The sequence below is a fragment of the Mesocricetus auratus genome, unplaced genomic scaffold (assembly GCF_017639785.1).
Source record: "Mesocricetus auratus isolate SY011 unplaced genomic scaffold, BCM_Maur_2.0 Super-Scaffold_100691, whole genome shotgun sequence".
Lineage (NCBI taxonomy): Eukaryota > Metazoa > Chordata > Mammalia > Rodentia > Cricetidae > Mesocricetus > Mesocricetus auratus.
Window position 1 is genome coordinate 60,314,169 of NW_024429267.1, and position 21,504 is coordinate 60,335,672.

General features: G+C 42.8%; 2 protein-coding genes across 9 annotated transcripts in view; one reads left to right on the forward strand and one right to left on the reverse strand.

Moving 5' to 3' along the window:
• Positions 1-21,504, reverse strand: part of Fyco1 (FYVE and coiled-coil domain autophagy adaptor 1) — a 77,216-nt gene that overhangs the window by 11,189 nt on the left and 44,523 nt on the right. Inside the window, exon 15 of one of the 6 annotated variants that reach the window (XM_040739585.1) lies at positions 14,343-14,580. The exons of 4 other annotated variants lie outside the window; for them this stretch is intronic. In XM_040739585.1, coding sequence (XP_040595519.1) covers positions 14,343-14,580 — 238 coding nt within the window. Of the gene's footprint in view, positions 1-14,342; positions 14,581-14,618; positions 14,711-21,504 lie in introns of those variants that run through there. One more of the 6 variants, XM_040739587.1, reaches the window with a different exon arrangement.
• On the forward strand, positions 9,563-14,823 carry Cxcr6 (C-X-C motif chemokine receptor 6). 3 transcript variants are annotated; one of them, XM_040739589.1, is made up of 3 exons: positions 9,563-9,741; positions 12,252-12,427; positions 13,036-14,823. In XM_040739589.1, exon 3 carries the CDS (start codon positions 13,036-13,038, stop codon positions 14,086-14,088), a length of 1,053 nt encoding a protein of 350 aa, XP_040595523.1. In that variant the 5' UTR covers positions 9,563-9,741; positions 12,252-12,427; the 3' UTR covers positions 14,089-14,823. The 3 variants fall into 3 exon arrangements, with proteins under 3 accessions (XP_040595523.1, XP_040595522.1, XP_012977688.2); XM_040739588.1 differs by lacking the exon at positions 12,252-12,427 and having other exon boundaries at positions 9,564-9,741; XM_013122234.3 differs by lacking the exon at positions 9,563-9,741 and having other exon boundaries at positions 12,179-12,427.

The window sequence follows — 21,504 nt, forward strand, 5'->3', positions numbered from 1 at the left end:
GGTAAACAGGCCAGCTTCCCGGCCTGTGTTCCAGAGCCTGCAGATCGCCTGGGAACTGCACAGAGCTCCCAATCCCGGCGGGAGCATCAGGTAAACAGGCCAGCTTCCCGGCCTGTGTTCAAGAGCCTGCAGATCGCCTGGGAACTGCACAGAGCTCCCAATCCCGGCGGGAGCCAAGCACCCCAGACACCAGATCTTCTCTCCCACCAAAGAGACCAGGAAAATAGAGGAGCCAGGGAGACCAGGGGAGTAGCTGTTCCGGATCAGGTACAACAGGACCCAGCATAGGGTCCAGGGGATCAGGTAGGAGGCTAAGCGCCCCAGATTCCTGTTCTTCTTCTCTACCCACGGACCAGCATTTGGACAAGGCATAGAAGAACCACCAGATTACTGGACTTACTAGCACCCACCAAAAGGGAACTCTGGTCCCCAGACCAGGAAGGGGCTCTTTCTGCACCCACTAAAAGAAGAGATGGGAAAGAGACAATACAAAAACACAGTCAGCAACAGAAAAACAAATATGACACCGCCAGATTCTAGAGACTCCACACCAGCAAGACCCCAATATTCCAACGCGAAGGAAGCAGAAGAGAACGACCTTAAAAGCACTTTCATGAAAATGATAGAGGCCCTAAAAGAGGATATTGGAAAATCCCTCAAAGAAATGGAAGAAAAAACAAACCAAAAAATGCAAGAAATGGAAGAAAAAACAAACCAAAAAATGCAAGAATTGGAAGAAAAAACAAACCAAAAGAGGCACGAAATGGAAGAAGAAATGAAGCAAAAAATGCAAGAAATGGAAGAAAAAGCAAAGCAAAAAATGCAAGAATTAGAAGAAGAAACATACCAAATAAGGCAGGAAATGGAAGAAGAAACAAAGCAAAAAATGCAAGAAATGGTAGAAAAAACAAAGCAAAAAATGAAAAAAATGGAGGAAGAAACAAACCAAAAAAGGCAGGAAATGGAAGAAGAAACAAAGCACAAAATCCAAGAAATGGAACAAAAAGCAAACCAAAAAATGCAAGAAATGGAAGAAAGAACAAACCAAAAAATTCATAAAAGGCAACAAACGGACGAACAGATAAACAGAAAATTGCAAGAAGCAATGCAAACGCTGCAAGGGTTGAAAACTGAAATAGAGACACTAAAAAAAACACAATCTGAAGAAAGGCAGAAAATAGAAAAGCTGGACAAACAGTCAGGCACTACCAATACAAGCATTACCAACAGAATAGAAGAGATGGAAGAGAGAATCTCAAGTGTTGAAGATACATTAGGAGAAATGGATTTATCAACCAAAGAAAACCTTAAATCCAACAAATCCTTAACACAAAACATCCAGGAATTATGGGACACCATGAAAAGACCAAACCTAAGAATAATAGGTATAGAAGAAGGAGAAGAAATCCACCTCAAAGGGGCAGAAGGCATATTCAACAAAATCATAGAAGAAAACTTTCCCAACCTTAAGAAATACATGCCAATGAAGGTACAAGAAGCCTACAGAACACCAAATAGAGTGGACCACAAAAAAAAATCCCCTCGCCACATAATAATCAAGACCCCAAACATACAGAATAAAGAAAGAATATTAAGAGCAGCTAAGGAAAAAGGTCAAGTAACATATAAAGGCAGACCTATCAGAATTACACCTGATTTCTCCATGGAAACTCTGAAAGCCAGAGAAGGTCCTGGATAGATATTCTACCTACACTAAGAGACCATGGATGCCAGCCCAGACTACTATACCCGGCAAAGCTCTCAATCACTACAGACGGAGAAAACAAGATATTCCATGACAAAACTAGATTCAACCAATATGTGTCCACTAACCCAGCCCTACAGAAAATTTTGGAAGGAAAACTCCAACCCAAGGAAGCTAACTACAACCAGAAAAACATAAGCATTAGAGAATCCCTCTCTACCAACAGCCAAAAGAACAAAGGGGCGAAATTCCACCCATAATTCCACCAACAACAACCATCGCAAATCGAAGAAGGATGAGCAATCAATGGTCATTAATATCCCTCAATATTAACGGCCTTAACTCACCCATAAAAAGACACAGACTAGCAGAATGGATTCGAAGACAGAACCCTTCCTTCTGCTGCATACAAGAAACACACCTCACCCTCAAAGACAGACATTACTTGAGAGTTAAAGGTTGGGAAAAAATTTTTCAATCAAATGGACCCAAGAAACAAGCAGGGGTAGCAATCCTAATATCTAACAAACTAGACTTTAAAATAAAATCAATCAAAAGAGATGAAGGAGGTCATTACATACTCATCACAGGTGAAACCCACCAAGATGAAGTGTCTATCCTGAACATCTATGCCCCCAATACAAAGGCATCCACTTCGTTAAAGAAACATTATTAGAACTTAAATCTCATCTAAAGCCCCACACAGTTATAGTGGGAGATTTCAACACACCACTCTCACCACTAGACAAGAATACCAGACAGGAACTCAACAAAGAAGCAAAGGGTCTAATAGAAGTAATGACCCAACTGGGATTAACAGATATCTATAGAACATTTCATCCACATAAAAAAGAATATACCTTCTTCTCACCACCACATGGAACCTTCTCAAAAATCGACCACATACTTGGCAACATATCAAACCTCAGCAGCTACAAAAAAATTGGAATAACTCCATGCATCTTATCAGACCACCATGCCTTAAAATTAGAATTCAACAACAACACAAATTGCAGAAAACCTACAAACTCATGGAAATTGAATAATGCTCAACTGCACCATCCCTGGATCAAAGAGGAAATAAAAAAAGAAATTAAAGACTTCCTCGAATTCAATGAGAATGAAGACACAACATACCCAAACCTATGGGACACTTTGAAAGCAGTGCTACGGGGAAGTTCATAGCACTAAGTGCTCACATGAAGAAACAGGAAAACAGTTATACCAGAGAATTAACATCACAGCTAAAAGCTCTAGAACACAAAGAAGCAAACTCCCCCAGGAGGAGTAGACGCCAGGAAATAATCAAATTGAGGGCTGAAATCAACAAAGTAGAAACCAGGAAAACAATACAAAGAATCAATGCAACGAAGAGTTGGTTCTTTGAGAAAATCAACAAGATAGACAAACCTTTGTCCAAACTTACCAAACAGCAGAGAGTGAACACACAAATTAACAAAATCAGAAATGAAAAGGGGGACATAACAACAGACTCTGAGGAAATCCAGAGAATCATTAGGTCATACTTTGAAAACCTGTACTCCACAAAATTCGAAAATTTAAAGGAAATGGATGACTTCCTGGACAGCTATCATTTGCCAAAACTAAATCAAGAACAGATAAGCAATTTAAATAGACCTATAACCCCTATGGAAATAGAAGCTGTCATCAAAAGTCTCCCAACCAAAAAAAGTCCAGGTCCAGATGGCCTCAGTGCAGAATTCTACCACAAATTCAAAGAACAGCTTATACCAATTCTTCTCAAAGTGTTCCACACAATAGAAGCAGAAGGGTCTTTGCCAAACTCTTTCTATGAGGCTTCAATAACCTTGATCCCCAAGCCACACAAAGATACAACCAAGAAAGAGAACTTCAGACCAATATCCCTCATGAACATTGATGCAAAAATACTCAATAAAATACTGGCAAATCAGATCCAAGAACACATCAAAACAATCATTCACCACGATCAAGTAGGTTTCATCCCAGGGATGCAGGGATGGTTCAACATACGAAAATCCATCAACGTAATCCACCATATAAACAAGCTGAAAAACAAAAATCACATGATCATCTCACTAGATGCTGAAAAAGCCTTTGACAAAATCCAACACCCCTTCATGATAAAGGTCTTGGAGAGATCTGGGATAACAGGGACATACTTAAACATAATAAAAGCCATATACAGTAAACCAACAGCCAACATCAAACTAAATGGACAGAAACTCAACGCAATTCCTCTAAAATCAGGAACAAAACAAGGCTGTCCACTCTCTCCATACCTTTTCAACATGGTACTTGAAGTTCTAGCTATAGCCATACGACAACAAAGGGGGATCAAGGGGATACAAATTGGGAAGGAAGAAGTCAAACTTTCACTGTTTGCAGACGATATGATAGTTTACATCAATGACCCAAAGAACTCTACCAGGGAACTCTTACAGCTGATTAACACCTTCAGCAAAGTGGCAGGTTACAAGATCAACTCAAGAAAGTCAGTAGCCCTACTTTATACAGATGATAAAAGGGCTGAAAGAGAAATCAGAGAAACATCACCCTTTACAATTGCCACAAACAACATAAAATACCTTGGGGTAACGCTAACCAAACAAGTGAAAGACCTGTATCGTAAGAACTTTGAATCTTTAAAGAAAGAAATTAAAGAAGCCCTCAGAAAATGCAAAGATCTCCCATGCTCTTGGATAGGTAGGATCAATGTAGTAAAAATGGCAATCCTGCCAAAAGCAATCTACAGATTCAATGCTATCCCCATTAAAATCCCAGCACAATTCTTCACAGATCTTGAAAGAACAATAATCAATTTTGTATGGAAAAACAAAAGACCCAGGATAGCCAAAACAACCCTGTTCAACAAGGCAACGTCCGGAGGCATCACCATCCCTGACCTCAAGCTCTATTATAGAGCTATAGTCCTGAAAACAGCTTGGTATTGGCACAAAAATAGACAGGTAGACCAATGGAATCGAATTGAAAATCCGGGTATTAACCCACACATGTACGAACATCTGATCTTTGACAAAGAAGCTAAGAATATACAATGGAATAAAGAAAGCATCTTCAACAAATGGTGCTGGCATAATTGGAGACTGGCATGTAGAAGAATGCGGATCGATCCATGTTTATCGCCATGCACAAAACTTAAGTCCAAATGGATCAAAGACCTCAACATAAATCCAGCCACACTGAACCTCTTAGAAGAGAAAGTGGGTGGTACCCTTGAAAGAATTGGTACAGGAGACAGCTTCCTGAACATAACACCAGTAGCACAGACAGTGAGATCAACAATTAATAAATGGGACCTACTGAAACTGAGAAGCTTCTGTAAGGCAAAGGACACAGTCAGCAAGACAAAAAGGCAGCCCACAGAATGGGAAAAAATATTCACTAATCCCACATCTGACAGAGGGTTGATCTCCAAAATTTACAAAGAACTCAAGAAGCAAGTCTCCAAAACAGCAAAGGACCCAATTAAGAAGTGGGCTGCAGAACTAAATAGAGAGTTTTCAATAGAGGAGTCTAAAATGGCTGAGAGGCACTTGAGAAAGTGCTCAACATCCTTAGCCATCCGGGAAATGCAAATCAAAGCAACTCTGAGATACCATCTCACTCCTGTCAGAATGGCTAAAATCAAAAACACCAATGACAATTTATGCTGGAGAGGATGTGGTGAAAGGGGACACTCCTCCATTGCTGGTGGGAGTGCCAACTGGTTCAGCCACTTTGGAAAGCAGTATGGAGATTCCTCAGAAAAATGGGAATAAACCTACCACAAGACCCAGCAACTGCACTCTTAGGCATATATCCAAAAGATGCCCATTCATATAACAAAGATGTCTGTTCCACTATGTTCATAGCAGCTTTATTTGTAATAGCCAGAACTTGGAAGCAACCTAGATGTCCCTCACCCGAAGAATGGATAGAGAAATTGTGGTACATCTACACAATGGAGTACTATTCAGCAGAAAAAAATAATGGAATCATGAGATTCGCAGGCAAATGGATGACACTAGAAGAAACCATCCTGAGTGAGGTAACCCAGTCACAAAAAGAGAAACATGGCATGTACTCTCTCATATATGGATTTTAGACATAGATCTGGGGAGTGCCAGCCTACAATCCTATTGCCAGAGAGTCTGGGAAACAGAAACTTCATTTACTGGCTGGTTAAGTACTGAGCTGAACTCAAGAAAGCCAGTATCAGAGAGGGAGGACTGATGATCAAAGGGATTAAGACTGGGCTGGTTGAACCCCCAGAAACAGCTGACCAGACAAAGGCTAACTCTTGAATCCCAGGCATCAGCCTGGGAATCCAGCATGGGACTGATCAAGACCCCCTGAATCTGGGTGTCAGTGAGGAGGCCTAGGTAATCTATTGAGCCTTGGACAGCAGATCAGTACCCATCTCAAGTATACACACGGTCTCTGGACTCCCATAGAACAATGTGAGGTGCACTCTCACCCTGAACTCTTGGGGAAGGGTCTAGGCCCTGCCCTATATGAAATGACAGACTATGGACACCCCCATGGAGGGCCTCACCCTCCCTGGGGGAATGAGGGGATAACGGGGGGGGGGGATGGGGGGAGGGCACGGGAGGAGGGGAGGGAAAGGGAGAGGGACCTCGTACTGACTTGTGAAGCAACCTTGTTTCTTATCTAAATTTAAAATGGAAAATAAAAAAAAATTAATAAAAAAAAAGAAAGTCAGTGAATTTATAGGCAGTTGTCTAGCTGTTTCTTCCACATTAAAACATTCTCTTTTGGATGGAGGAGAGAGCTCTTGAGACTCAGTAAAAATTATAGAACTCAGTTTGCCTGGCATGGTAGCACATGCCTTTAGCACTTGGGAGGCCAAAGCAAGTTTCAGGCCAGCCTAGTCTACAGAGTATTCTAGGACATCCAGGGCTAGCTACATAGATAGACCCTGTCTCAAAGAAGGAAGGAAGGGAGGGAGGGAGGGAGGGAGGGAGGGAGGGAGGGAGGGAGGGAGGGAGGGAGGGAGGGAGGGAGGGAGGGAGAAAGGTACAAGATTCAAAGTCCCATCCCTCTACTCCTCCACCCCCGGTTTTAAAAGCAGCAAATAATTGCTGGAGGATACTCTTTTTAAGGAGCCACCTGAAAGCTGCACAGAAAACTCCAGAAATGCAGCTATTATGAATTCTCACCTATTCTAGGGTGTGCATCTCGGTGAGGCAATTCCCCTTACAGTTGTAGGTTACACCATCAAATTCCCTGACTCTTCAAGCTGGATTTGGATGGACGTTTCTTTGGTTGCTAGTGCCCTGTCTGGTATGCTCTTGTATTTCTGTGAGCATGGAACATCGTGAGCCCCTGTAAAATTACTGACCCTTAAAATACAGTGGCAGATAAAAGTTCCTGGATGGGGACTTGAACTCCAGCTGTTTCTCCAAGTCAGGATTTGTGTCAGAATCAGATACATTGACTGCAGCTCAGTGTGTTTCCAACCAGGACTCTATGCCCAGCCTGGTTAGTAGCTCTCAAGGGTCTCATAATCCAACCAACCTCAGCTGACAATTATGCCTAAGAAGACACAAAGGCCCAAGAAAGAAACAGTCTGCTCCCATGTGAAGGCCTTAGTTAGGAAGAAGGTCTCCTGCCCAGCACAACCTCTTCCCCAGATGTTGGAACTAGTCTCAAGAGTCCTGGAGAACTCTCTTGAAGTGCCCCATGGGTATGGTCAGTATGTCTCAAACTTTCCTCTCATCAAAGGTGCATTCATTCCAGTTTCACGTTGCTTCAAAAGTCTTGCAGCATTTTTGGAACTTTGGTCTCTCCTAGGTAGTCATGTAAATGCATTAAGGGATAAAGCAAATTTGAGAATGGCAGGAAACACAAGCAGGACCACTAGAGGGCACCCTTTCTCCTTCTATAGCCATGTCCTTTCTTTCCCATTGAAGCAGTTTTCTCAGAAGAAAAGTCCATAAAATCAGTGTTCTCAAATGATCTCTCTCCATTCCTTGCTCCAGCAGTACTGCCTACCATTAACTTCTCTGGCTTCATAGTGATGCTTTCTCTCTAAGGCAGTGGTTCTCAACCTTCCTCATGCTGTGACCCTTTAATACAGCTCCTCCTGTATTAAATCCCCAAGCATAGGATTATTTCCTTGCTACTTCATAACTGTAATTTTGCTACTGTTATGAATTACAGTGTAAATATGTGGTATGTAGGATATCTGGGGTCTGATATGTGACCCCCAAAGGGGCTGCAACTCAAGGTTGAGAAACATTGCTCTAAGGTAATGATCCCAGTGTTCCTAGGAATCTCATTGCACGCAGTCTATGCTGAACAAATGTCTGCATTATAAACCTTAGTGTAAGGGAATTTCCTATCTCAAATGTCATCAAAGGTACATGTAATCAATACTCCAGTTTACTACAGAATAAAGAATGGCTCAATGATTAGGAGTACTTGCTATTCTTCCCGAGGACCCAAGCTCAGTTCCCAGCACCCATGCTAGAAGGCTTACGACTGCCTCCAGCTCCAGCTCCAGGAGACCCAACACCCTGCCTCCTTTTGGCCTCTTTAGGCACGAACTCTCACATGTACATACACACAGAGATGTACTGGAATAATAAATAACTCTTTGACTCTGGAGAGATGGCTCAGCCATTAAAAACACTTGCTGCTCTTCCAGAGGATCCAGGTTTGGATCCCAGCACCCACATGGTGGCTCACAACTATATGTAACTTCAGTTCTGCAGATCTGACACTCTTCTGGCCTCCACAGCACTGCATGCACATGGCACACATACATACATGCAGGAAAAATACCTACACACATAAAACAAAAATATTAAGAAAAAAAAAGGAATAAAGGGAAGCAGAAACAAGGCAGAGGCGAAGAAGGTCCCTACTCCCAAAGTGATCAGAAGCCAAACCTCTCTGGGCAAGGATTCACCTGGGTACTTCCAGTTAGGCCTCTAACATTTGTCACAAGTCTAAATATTGTAACTTGATTTTTATTTTATTACTAGACAACAATTCTCTAGGCTGCCAAGAACAGAAGCTCCACCTGAGGAATGCCTAGCAGCCTGTGATGACTTGCTTATGGTCTTCCTTGGAGGTTTCTCTGCATTTTGTCACTTTGCTGAATCCCAGGCTCCAGAAGGGGAGTGGGAGGGAGTCTTCAGTTCAGACTGTTCTGTCCAAACTCACATTAATCAAAGTCAAATAAGCTAGGATTTCAGATCCAAGTTTTCACTAGTTATACTTCAAGCATTCAGTCACCACACAGCCTAGTGTTACAGTGTGGCAAAAGGACACATCCACCACAGTAACTGACTCCCTTTCTGTGTAACAACCAAGCTATAGCAACAGCACTTCTAAGATCTCGGCTTCTGAAGACTTGGTTCCGATGGTCTGATCACAGCACACAAGCCCGCAGGCCCACCCTTGTGATCAGCAATAGGTGTCAATAAACAAGCCATTCCCGACCTACTTGCAAATGGCTGGCTATTCCTTCAAGGAGTCAGGGCTCCTCCCTCAGGGCTGCTGTGAAACATCTGTGGTGCATACTGGACATCCACACAGAGTCTAATCCATAGCATGAACTTTGTGTTGGATTAGACCCAAAATGTTCCAAAGATATGTGTGACTAAGTAAACAAAGTAATTTTAATGGATAAAGTCTACCATCTCCAGTAGACAAAAGTCAAATCTTCTTACTGCTCCCCTTTACTGAACAAATGGAAACCGATCAGGTGTTAACAGCAGAGCATGTGTCAAGGCAAGAGAAAGGGAGTGTGATGCATCGGAACCATGCTTCATCTCTGACTCTCAAATTAAGTGGGCGGGCTTGTCAAGATTGTGACGTGGATGCACTGCCTGTGGATAGAGAGACGGGTAGGTCGCTAGCTGAAGTCTCTTAGAATTTGACAGAAACACAGACCACACATCACAGAAGAGCAGAGGCACAGACCACACATCACAGAAGAGCAGAGGCAGACAGTGAGCGAGCATACTTCATTCTGGAACAAAGCTACTGGGGCTTCTGTATTGGTGAGTCATTTGCTTTTTGTTGGTCCTCTCAGATTCCTACCTGCAGTATGACCTGTATACACGGTGCAAGCTACTGAATTCAGATACACATGGCATCTCTCATCTGGGATGAGAAAGGTAGTAATAGAGTAACCAGATCCACCCAGGGACATAAAACAGTCTAGTTGCTGGTCTTCTATTTTTGATCAGTAATTTTTGTTTTCTGTTCTTTTGTAACTCTCAATTACCATTCACTTTTTTTTGCAGTATAAATCATTTTGAAACTGCATATACTGTAGACTACAGAAAAATAAAAAGGAGATAAATTAAGTAATTTGTAATTCTGCCAGTCAAAGGCCAATTCTGATGGAGTTTGGTCCTTTAAGACTGTAGTCAAAACTATAAATGTTATCAGAGAGGTTCTTTAAACAAGAGTCTATAGAATTATAGGTGCATGGACATCATTTCTCAGTGAAGAGCTACAGCTTTAATGAGATTCTCAAAGAGGTTTGTGATCCCAAAAGGTTAAGAAGACAGGTGTGGCAGCAATTCCAGCACTTGGAGGTGGAAGCAGGAAGATGAGGGGTGCCATCTATTTGTTGCAACTATAATAGCTCAAGCTTTTTTTTTTGCATGTTTTTCTCATATTCTGTTTTCAGTAATTTAAATATAATGAAACTTCCAAAATAATTAAAAGTACTTCTTAAATATTTGAGTTACATTTTATGCTTCAGATACAATTATGGTTTATTATCAGCCTTTTACATTATATCTAAAGTTTTATTACTTTGTCATTTGCATAAGTCAACATTTTGATTGTAAAGAAATGTTCTAAACTTTTTGTATAAGGGGCAGCGATTTGTGAGTGTGCATGAATATTTGTGTATTTGTGGGTATAAGTGCATATGTAAGCAAGTGTCTTTCTTTAGGCACTGTTCACCTTTTTTGCTGGGACAAGGTCTCTCACAGGCCTGGAACTCACCTTGCTAGTAAGATTGTCTGGCCAGTGAGCCCCAGGAATATGTCTCTTCCTCTCAGTGCTGGGGTTACAAGTGTACACCAGCATGCCCACTTTTTTTTTTTAATGTGAGTTTCAGGGAATTAACTCAGGTCCTCATGGTTGTAAAGCAAGCATTTTACTGACAGCCATTTCCCCAGTCCAATGATTTTAATACTCTATTTGTACAGTCTAGCCTCTATCTGCCAACACAACATTGAATGTGAATATGTACATTTTCTGAAAAGTCATGCTAGGGTTCTATCCAGAAAAAAAAATTGGACAACAAAAAGGTAAATACAAGTCAGGTAACCACAGAGAACTGGATGACACTATTGGGAAAGCAAAGCTGTTTATTTCATATTTTAAATGATGAAAAATAACTCATTTCTCTTTGAGTCAATAACACACACCAATATCTGACCTCATTTTAGCACCTCAGAAAGCTGTGGAGCAGGATGCCTAACTCCAGCCTACTAAGGCTGGATATCTAGCCTAGAGGTCTAAGCATGGGACTGAGTAGTCTTCCTGTAAAGGCACAGTCCTTCCTTGGTGGTGAGAAAAGGGATTATAGCTCTAGGGAAGATAGAGGTTACAGAACCATCAGAGTGGACACTGTTTCCTCATAGGACTCAACTTCAGTGCAAGAAATGACCATGTTGATTAAAAAGGGAGGATGTCTTCAACTCTCACATACCCTCACCTTACCAGTGAATATTTTGTCTTGGTAAATCTTACAGAGGTTCTGCCCAAACACTTGCTCATCTTAAGACATCTTATAGAACCCACACCAGTGGCATATGAATCCAGGATACTGGCAAGGTTAACCTGGTCCCTACAGTCAGGTCACAGGTTACATTATCCTATGTCCTGCTTGTGGCCCTTGATAAAATGAGGGCGAGCAGGGTCAGAGACATGACAGCCATAGAAGATGAAGTCCTGGGCAAGAAAGGCAGGCATGTGGTCTTTACTACAAACCTACTCAGCAGTCACTTTATGCACCATTTTAATTCTCCAGGATCTGAGGCTCCAGCATAGATCCCATGAACTGACAGAGATGATAAATGGAAATGTTTGGTTTGGGGAGTCAGGGCAACACCTGAATTCCCTGGCCAGTCACAGTTCTGGGCACCTAAGGGCTTTCTTTTCCTTGTTTCCCCATCAATTGTCCTTTACACTATACAGCTGAAAAAGAGTAAACAGGAAGAACTCCCCAGTCAGACATAGTTCTTGCCACCCTCCCCCATCACCACCAAATCCCCTACGGATACTAGTAAGGGCACCTCCAGAAGGGGCATTTGGTTTGGCTTTCATGATTTTTTAACACCAAGTACGGCTATCTTAGTTAGGTTTCTGTGATAAAACATCATGACCAAAAGTAACATGAGGGAAAAGGGGTTTATTTCATCTCACATGTCCTGATCAGAGAAGGGACTAAGAGCAGGAACCCAGAGGCAGAAACTGAAGCACAGGCCATGGAGCAGTGCTGCTTCCTGACTTATTCCTTCCTGCCTTGCCTGTCCTGTTTCCTTAGCACACAGGACTACCAGCCTCGGAGGGAGTGTCCCCACCCACAATTACTCATTAAGGAAATGCTACAGACCTGCCTACAGGCCATCTTATGGGGACATTTTCTCAAGTGAGATTCCTTCTCAAAGACTCTACGCTTGGGTCAAGTTGACATAAGACTGACCAGCACAGGGCAGAGAGGTAGGTACCTGCTATGAGACCCAAGCAGGTGCAGGCAGGTCTCCCTGACAGACAGCAGCCTGTATTTCCAAATAGTTGTTGTGGGGAGAGAGAGCTCAGCAGCTAAAGTACTAGACAGCCTCCAGAAGATCTGGGCTTGAATCCCAGCACCACATGGCTGCTTACAACCATCTGTATCTCCAGTCTCAGGCAATCTAATGTCTTCTTCTGACCTTGGCGAGCACTGCACACAGAGAGCTCATGCAGGCATCTATACACATAAAATATATAAACACACACACAAAATACAAAACAAAAAAACCAAAGGGCTACTATGTCCACTTGATTATATGGTATCTTTTTCTTTTTAAACAATTGAGTGGAGTGTTTTACAGGATATTCATGGGAGGAATCTGAGATTTTTTTAGGGTTAACTGAGAGTCCCTCACACTGGGTGAGCAGTTTTCTGTGAGAAATGGTTACCTTCAGCACAGTGCTATTATTGAGCATGGTAACAAGTGGGGTTAGAGATGACAATTTGTTTCCTAAATTCAGTTAATAAGGACAGTGGGAAGAAAGAATGTCACTCAGACAGAACCAAATATTAACTCTTGGGTTTTCATTCACAGATGTTTGCCACAACAGACGCCATGGAGGATGAGGACTACGAGCCAGATCCCTGGCTCTCTGACAATTCCACTGATAACCATCAGGAGGAGCACAAACGCTTCATAATGTTCAAGGAGGTCTTTCTGCCCTGCATGTACCTGGTGGTGTTTATTTTTGGACTGGTAGGGAACTCCCTGGTTCTGATTATAAACATTTTCTACCAGAAGCTGAGGAGTCTGACAGATGTGTTCCTGGTGAATTTGCCCCTGGCTGACCTGATATTTGTCTGTACTCTGCCCTTTTGGGCCTATGCAGGCACCCATGGGTGGGTCTTTGGCATTGCCATGTGCAAAACTCTCCAAGGCATGTATACAGTGAACTTCTATGTGTCCATGCTCACTCTCACTGGCATTACGGTGGACCGTTTCATTGTAGTGGTCCAGGCTACCAAGGTTTTTAACCAGCAGGCTAAGTGGAAGATCTGGGGCCAAATCACTTGCTTGCTCATTTGGGTGGTCTCCCTGGTGGTCTCTTTGCCACAGATCATCTATAGTAATGTTGAACATTTGGACAAGTTTATCTGTCAGTACCACAATGAGGCAATTTCTACTGTGGTTCTCGCCACACAGATGACTCTGGGGTTCTTCTTGCCGTTGCTCACTATGATTACGTGCTACTCAAGTATTATCAAGACCTTGCTTCATGCTCGAGGCTTCCGGAAGCACAAATCTCTAAAGATCATCTTCGTCGTCGTGGCTGTGTTCCTGCTGACCCAGACACCCTTCAATCTTGCCATGTTAATCAGGAGCACAAGCTGGAAGTACTATAACATGACCAGCTTTCAGTATGCCATCCTTGTGACAGAGGCTATAGCATACTTTCGGGCCTGCCTTAACCCTGTACTCTATGCCTTTGTTGGCTTAAAGTTCCGGAAGAACCTCTGGAAACTTGTGAAGGACATTGGCTGTCTCCCTTACTTGGGAGTTTCAAGTCAGGGGAAGTCTTCCGAGGACAGTTCCAAGACTTGTTCTGCCTCCCACAATGTAGAGACCACCAGTATGTTCCAATTGTAGTAGGCCTGGCCAGACGTGGAGAAGCTAGCATCAGAATTCTTAGGAGAATGGCTATGGATGCAACAAGAAAGGTTTTGCTTATAGCATGTGGACTCTCGTGGAGAAGTCACTGAAAACTGTGGCTGTATACAATGCTTCTCAGATATACACAGACCCTGTCCTTAGTATCAAGCCTCAGTGTTCAAATGAGAATGTCTTGAGATTTTTAAGCACTTTTTCCTCTTCCATCCTCAAGTATTTTAACTCTAGGCATTTCAGGTTGGGGCTAAAAGGTGAAGAAGAGCTGCATCAACAAAGCTGTGCAGGTTCCTGAGTTCAGAAGATTCTTTTATAGGCAAGTAGTGGAGAGCTGAGAAACCCCCACACAAGTGCTGGTCTATGTGGCTTAGACCTGTCACCAGGTTCCTAACAGGATGACACCAAGCTCTGATTCTTCCAGACTTTTGTATTGGTGGATGCTTATATTTTCTCAGATTAGTGCAGCATTCGAGACTGAAAATAGGCCAGAATAAATAGCTGAATTTCAGTGGTCCACATAATAATAAAAAATGTGTAAAAAGGAGGTTAAGACTGTAACAACTCTAAGCAGCATTATTAGAGGGACTCTGGTGGCTTTGCTCATCTAAAAAACAACAACAACAACAAAAAACCCAAAATTGAACTTTCCAATGCCTGTCACACAACATATCAAATATTATGAGTTTCATGGCTAAGAAATAAAACCTTTTAAAAGTTTTCAAACTCTTTCATATTTAGGTACATTTTACTTTAATTTGGTATACTTGGAACACAAAACAATATAAACCCTCACAAACAGCACAAAAACAACCCAGTTAACTTCTAGGCTTAGAATAAAGGAGTTAAAAATTAAACTTTAGGGGCAGTGGTGTATGAAGGAAGTAGACTATACCAATGGTAACAATCTTGCTTTTACAGTGGTTTCCTGTTCCTGCCCAAGATGTAGGGCGCATTTGTTAAACCCTGCAATACTGCTCCAGGATGAGGTGGTTTTACATCCCAGACTTGATTGATGTTGACTAGATCCTGACAATCAGGTGAATAGCCCTATAGGTGTTTGTTGGGTGTTTGCACCACCAAATCATTTACCTAATTATGAACATCTACCTAAAATGGCTGAACAGAATGTACAGGAGATTAGCTAACCCTGGACTCAGGGGCTAGAAGGAATAGCCTAGGGCTGCCTCCCTGCCTTTCATGAGGTAAGATGTGGAATAGATGAATCTCAACCTCTTTCAACATGCTTGCATTCACACTGAAGCCCCTTCCCCTCGTCTCTCCTCTTTCCTTTCTCCCTTCCCTTTTCTCCTTCCCTCCCTCATTACTATATAGCCTTGACCAGTCTGGAACTTGCTATATAGACCAGCCTGGTCTCTACTTGTCTCTGACTCTCAAGTGCTGGGTTAAGAACACAGGCCAGGATACCTGACCTAAACAAATCTCTTAACCTTTGGCCATTTCTTTTTAGTGAGATGGCACAAGTTTCTCGGTTGATTTGAAGAGGACTTAAGATAAAACATATGAAACATCTAGCACAATTGGCTGTGGAGATAGAGCAGTTGGTAGATGCCTCACCCAGCATGCAAGGAGTCCTGGGTTTGGACCCTGCACTACATTAAATTTGGGTGTGGTGAAACATACCTATAATTACAGTATTTAGGAGGTGAAGGAAGGAGGATCAAAAGTTTAAGGTTATTCTCATCTAGACAAAGTTTGAGGTCAATTTAGGCTACATGAGACCCGGTCTCAAAACAAAATCAAATCACCCCACAGCACAATCTATTTGTTGATGAAAGGTCTCCAAACTGGCAGCAGTTATATTTCTTAGATGAACTAGAAGAGGTTCCTTCTGCCATCCATATGGGTGGGTGTACTGACATAGGCTGTTGTGTACTTTTTATGAACATGCAGGGCATGCCAAATGAATTCTGGCACATCAAAATGTGACTACACCTTGGAGTACCCACATGGTCCCATACACCGTTTTATCAAACACACACATAAGGGCTATAGTATACTTCTTTGCTATGTAACATGTAAGATAAAGTGTATACTCAAACAACTAGCCTGTTCAATGCAGGGGGATAAGGTTAACCTTCAGTGCATTCATCTTTATTTGCAACACTGCTGATAGAGGGGGCCTGAATCCCTGATTTCCCTAATATTCCAGCTCAGGAGATACAGGCTCTAAATGGGAAGGAAGATGATGGGAAGGAAGATGAGTCAGGTGACAAGGCCCTGTAGCTAGCTATACATGTATTCTAGAGAGAGCCAGGGTTGAGTACTCAGCACTCAAGAGACAGTGCCACCCTGGGCTATTCCTAGAAAGCCTCTCCAAGGCCTGGCTTACCAATTCACAGAGCCAGGTGACAATGCTCCCTGGACTATCCGTGACCAGTTATCTGCCCAGATGAGATGAGAGAACCTACTGGATCACTCACTCTTCCAGATTCCTCACAGAAATGTTTATACTGGCCTTTACGCAGCCTAAGAGAAGCTTGTTAGTCTGTTGTCAGGAAAACACAGCAATAGAATCGTCCTTCTCTCTGGCTCCTCAGCCACTACTTGCCCCATTTTCTGGGCATCTACTTATTCCACCTGAGAAATGTTTCTATCTCCTCCTGTATCTATATTACCATTAGCAATAAACACACACACACACACACACACACACACACACACACACACACACACACACACACACACACACACACACACACACACACAGCATGTGTTAGTTAAAAAGGGCTTGTGTCTGACCTGCAAGCTATTTGCACCATGGCCCAGGAAAGGCTGTTGCTTCAGGCTCCATTCCCTTAGAGGTGTTTGAAGTCTCAAACACTCAGCCATTTCTTTTTCCCACCTTTGACTCCCCTTCTTGCTCACACCACCAGATCATATCAAAGGCCAGGGTGCTACAGTGGAGTTGGGGGAACAGTGGGATGAACTTGGACCCTGCTTGAATTCAGACTGTCCTAGCTATGTTTCATAACCTGAGAGCAAAGACTAGGTGTTCCCTTCCCACTGGGTTCCTCATTTCTGAAGATGGCAGAAGTGCTTATAGGTTCTAGCTTCAATTAGATATATGAAGGTCATGGAGAGCTATGTCTTCAGAGAGGTGAACTTATGGTGACTCCCTTCTGGAGGCCATCTGATCACCCAGGAATTCTTGGTGTCTTGGATGAGGAGATGGTGCTACAAGAAGGCATAAAAGGGAACACAGAATCTAGAAGTTCACAGTCACTCTGGCTTCCATAGAGCCTTCAAAGTAGCACCTTGGCCAGACGCTCAATTTTTCAGGTCCATACTCACTAGTGTTGTTCACAGGCAGCTTGGTAATACCATCTCCACTTCTCAGAGGAGAACCGAATGAGGACTGGTCCTTGTTAGTAGCCTCTCTGCCCTAAACACTGGCCACAGAGTAGGCAGGTGTTATACCACATAGAGAGCCTGCCTGCTCTGTGCTCCTCTGGAATCAGAGGCCCTGGGTTAACACAGGTACAAGGTGGCTTTTGAACTTTAACCATGATCACCATATCCTGTCCTTGTTTCGTTTTTGAGATAGCAGGCATCAGATCTCTTGGCTGGTGACCACACTTCCCCTGCTAAGCACTCTGGCCGCAAAGCCGTGGTCGTGAAGCAAATGCTGGCAAGCAGGCTCTGAGGGTAGGTTTCAGATCATTTCGTGTAATCTGGGTACTGAATAAGGCTTTAAAAAAAAAATAAGGCTACAAGTTGAAGATATTGAGAAGCTTGTATACACAGTAGACACACACAGTCCAGGCTGATGGTTAAAACTCAGCATCAATGTCTGGAACATCACCTATCCCACAGGAGCTTTCTGGCCCAGACCCTGTCTCCAATCACCTTTCTTAAGGAGGGATAGATGATTCTAGGCTCTCCAGAACAGGGCCTGGAGGCTTGTTTGGGTCTGGAGCTTAAGCTCCTCACCCTGAACGGCCCGTATATCTGGTACCTAGAGAGAAGCCCAGGTGTTGGAGACTCTGGCTGTATGAGAGCTGGGTAGAGGCCAAGGAAGCCAACTATCTATCCCCTCAGTTCTGAGAACAACTGGAAATCTGGATAGTGGCATCTAGGACACTGAGGGAGAGGCTGCAGGCATATCTGAAGGGTTGTAAAGGACATCTATCTGCTGCAGGTTAGGGCTGTGTTCCTGCTAAGTATCGCCAATTAAGATAAGCCAGGAATGGGGGGAAAGGCAGTTGTTACCAGGAGATCCTGCTAGGATTCCCTGTGAGAATGAAGCTGGATCTAGAGACTTCCTTGTTCCATCATCTCCAGGAAGGGTCAAAGCTTAATTCCTCTTTCATTACTTTGTTCCTCAGATTGCTTCCTTTCCCTCTAACTTCGCTGTGAGGGATGCTGGTGCAAGTGTAGGGCTCTCTTTCCCATACTTTCTCAGACTCTTGATATCTTTGATTGAGTTTTAAACATGGGAAGAAAAGGAATGCTAAGGAAAAGCTCCCATACATGCTAATATACACAATCTACAGTGTAGAAAGGTGGCTCTTCATTCATACAGGTGAGATATAAAGGACCACAGGCTCCATCAGCTAATGCCAGATCTGCGCTGGTGGTAGCAGGCCAGCATACTGGCAGTTTCCTTTCTCTGGAACAGTTCCTGATTCCCAAGACCAATAACTACACATACTGGTCAGCAGTCTGGAAACTTTCTGTTTCTGTTCCTACTAGGAAAGAGGAAGGTAAAAGACGAGGGAGGAAGCTGGAGAACAGGCGCCTTATGCAGGTTACAGGTGTTTGTGAGAAGACACTTTCAAATCAATGGCATCCTTCTGGGCTCCTAGTTCCTGGTCTACTCACTCTTCTATCCATGAAGTTTGCCAGGTACCAAGGGCAGAATGTAGTTTACTGCTAAAGGAAGAGAAGATACCCTGGGGACCATGATGACTACTGATCAGTGTATGTCAGAGAAGTGTTTAAGGAAGGAGAGAACTGGTTCAAAGTCATAGGGGCAACAGTAAATAGGAGCAATCTTAGGTTTGGCCATGAGAATGTTTGCCCATGAGCTGCATTCAGTGACTTTTGTCAGAGAACATACAAGTGTAGAGATACACTTACCCCTAAAATCTAATCTAACAGCCTCATAAAGATTAAGTACAGCCCTCCCAGGTGGCAGAAATTAACATGATAATGATAAAGATAACAATTAACTCCTGGTTCTGTTTTGGATCCTGAGCAGGAGATAGAGACCTCACTGTGAGTCAATATGAGCTGACAGAAGTCTTCTTCACTAGTAGAGAAGTTAGCCAAGCAATTTTGGGACTATATTTGCTACATTTCTCATTACTATTATAAAATACCTGACAGGAGCAATTTAAGGAAGGATGTATTTTGGCTCAGAGAGTATCAGCCCATTATAGCAGAGAAGGCATGGAGAACAGCTGCACCTAGACTTATTACATGACATCGGGCCTGGAATCAGAGAACTTATGCTGGAACTAGGGATAGGCTAAACTTTCATAGGCTCATCCTCAGTAACTTCTCTGACTTCTCCTTCCACCAGTCAGGCCACACCTTCTAAATGATCCACAGCCTTCAAAACAGTGTTACAAACCTATGGCCAAACATTCAAAACAAACTTGCCAGGGACATTTCAGACTCAAACATTTAGCCCCTGATCCCTGAAGCCTCACTGCCATCTCCCAACACAAACTGTACTCAGTTCAGCTTCAGAGAAAGCCCTGTCGTATAACAGCCATTGTTTGAAACTTCAAAATTTGAAGTCTCTTTTGAGACTTAAAGCATGCTCAATTGTGACACCCTATAAAATCAAATTTTAAACTACATACTTCTGATATATAAAAAAACATTCCCATTCTAAAAGGGAGGTATGAAGGTAGAGCAAAGAAGACATGTCAACTGGAAACATTAAATCCCAGTTTCATGTCTGGCATGTAGGACACACTTGTTATTAGCCCTACCTTATGGACCTTCTTGTCTGTTACACATACTGGGTCTCTTTTAGACTTGTTTTACTAGGTGTCTGTAGCTTTCCTTGGTAAATGTTCTACATTCATGGTATCTCCAATATATTGAGGTCTCCACTGCAATTTAGGCTTTACCCTCAAATTTTCATGCATAGCGGATTAATGAACTACTAGAGAATCTGACCCTTCTACACACCGCCTGGCCTCCCAGGCTTTTCTCTAGAACCTTAGTGTAAACCTCCATGACCTGCAACTCTTACATTCTGCAATGCCTACAAAGCCAGCACCATGTGGGTAATGTCAAGTTCTGCTGCCAGCTTGATTAAGTGGCTGGGGCTTCTTGGACCACAGCTGAAGCAGTGGAGTGTCTTTGTAGCTAACCCTGAAAAAATACTTTCTAGGTGATTATTTTAGAGAAGGGCACTCCTGAGGCTCTATCTTTCCAGACTTTCTCTTTTTAAAGGAAAGTTAAGTGAGTCTAGATTTTTATGTTCTGAAGCGTTTAATGAGAGATCTCTTTCCCTTAGGGTCCTTTTCTTTCCTACTGCCCCAATGCAAAGCCTTTTAATGGCATTAATCTCTAACAGTTTTAGCTGCTTTGTCTACAACTTCAAATGTAATGGCGCTTCTTTTCTTGCCAAGCTGAGCACTTTTAGGTTTTGCTGCTCTGCTTTTTCTCCAATTCTCATAAACTTGGCTAAAATTAGAGAGTAGTAACCATGCTTACAGCCTGAATGTCATGCTTGGTCAGAGTGTAAAGTGAGAGGAAGATGCTTGTTCAAATGGCATGAATCAGGAAGCAAAGGACACAGGCCAGAGCATATGAAATTAAAAATTCATTTTTAAGTGTGTATGTGCGTATACTGCATGGGGTGATATGTATCACATGTGTGCAGGTGCCCATGACAGCCAGAGGGTGTCTTATGCCCTGGAACTGGAGCTACAGATGGTTACCTGATATCTTATGTGGGTGCTGGGAATTTGGATCCTCTGCAAGAGCAGTCAGTGCCCTAAACTGCTGAGTCACCCCTCCAGTTCCTAGTCTATTATTTTTAAGTTCAGCATCACTCAAAGTTTTAGGGCACAAATGACACATGACTAATATTTTTAGACAAAATATGACACAAATGACCTCTACCTCAATTCCTGATATCTTTATTCACAACAAAGACTTTATGGGCACAGTCCATATTGTGTACATTTCTAGTGGCATTCTGGTCTTGTGAGCAACCACCAAACAGCTCACTGAAGCTCTGTTTACAGAGTTCTAGGGTTTTGCTGGCTGGCATTTCCAAACCTTTCCACATTCTTCCCCAAAATGCCTTAGAACCACAGCCAGATTTAATCACAACAACCCCAATTTCCTATAATAGCTACCATTTTCATCACAAAGTACCTGACAGAGTAATTTAAGGGAAGAAGGATTTAT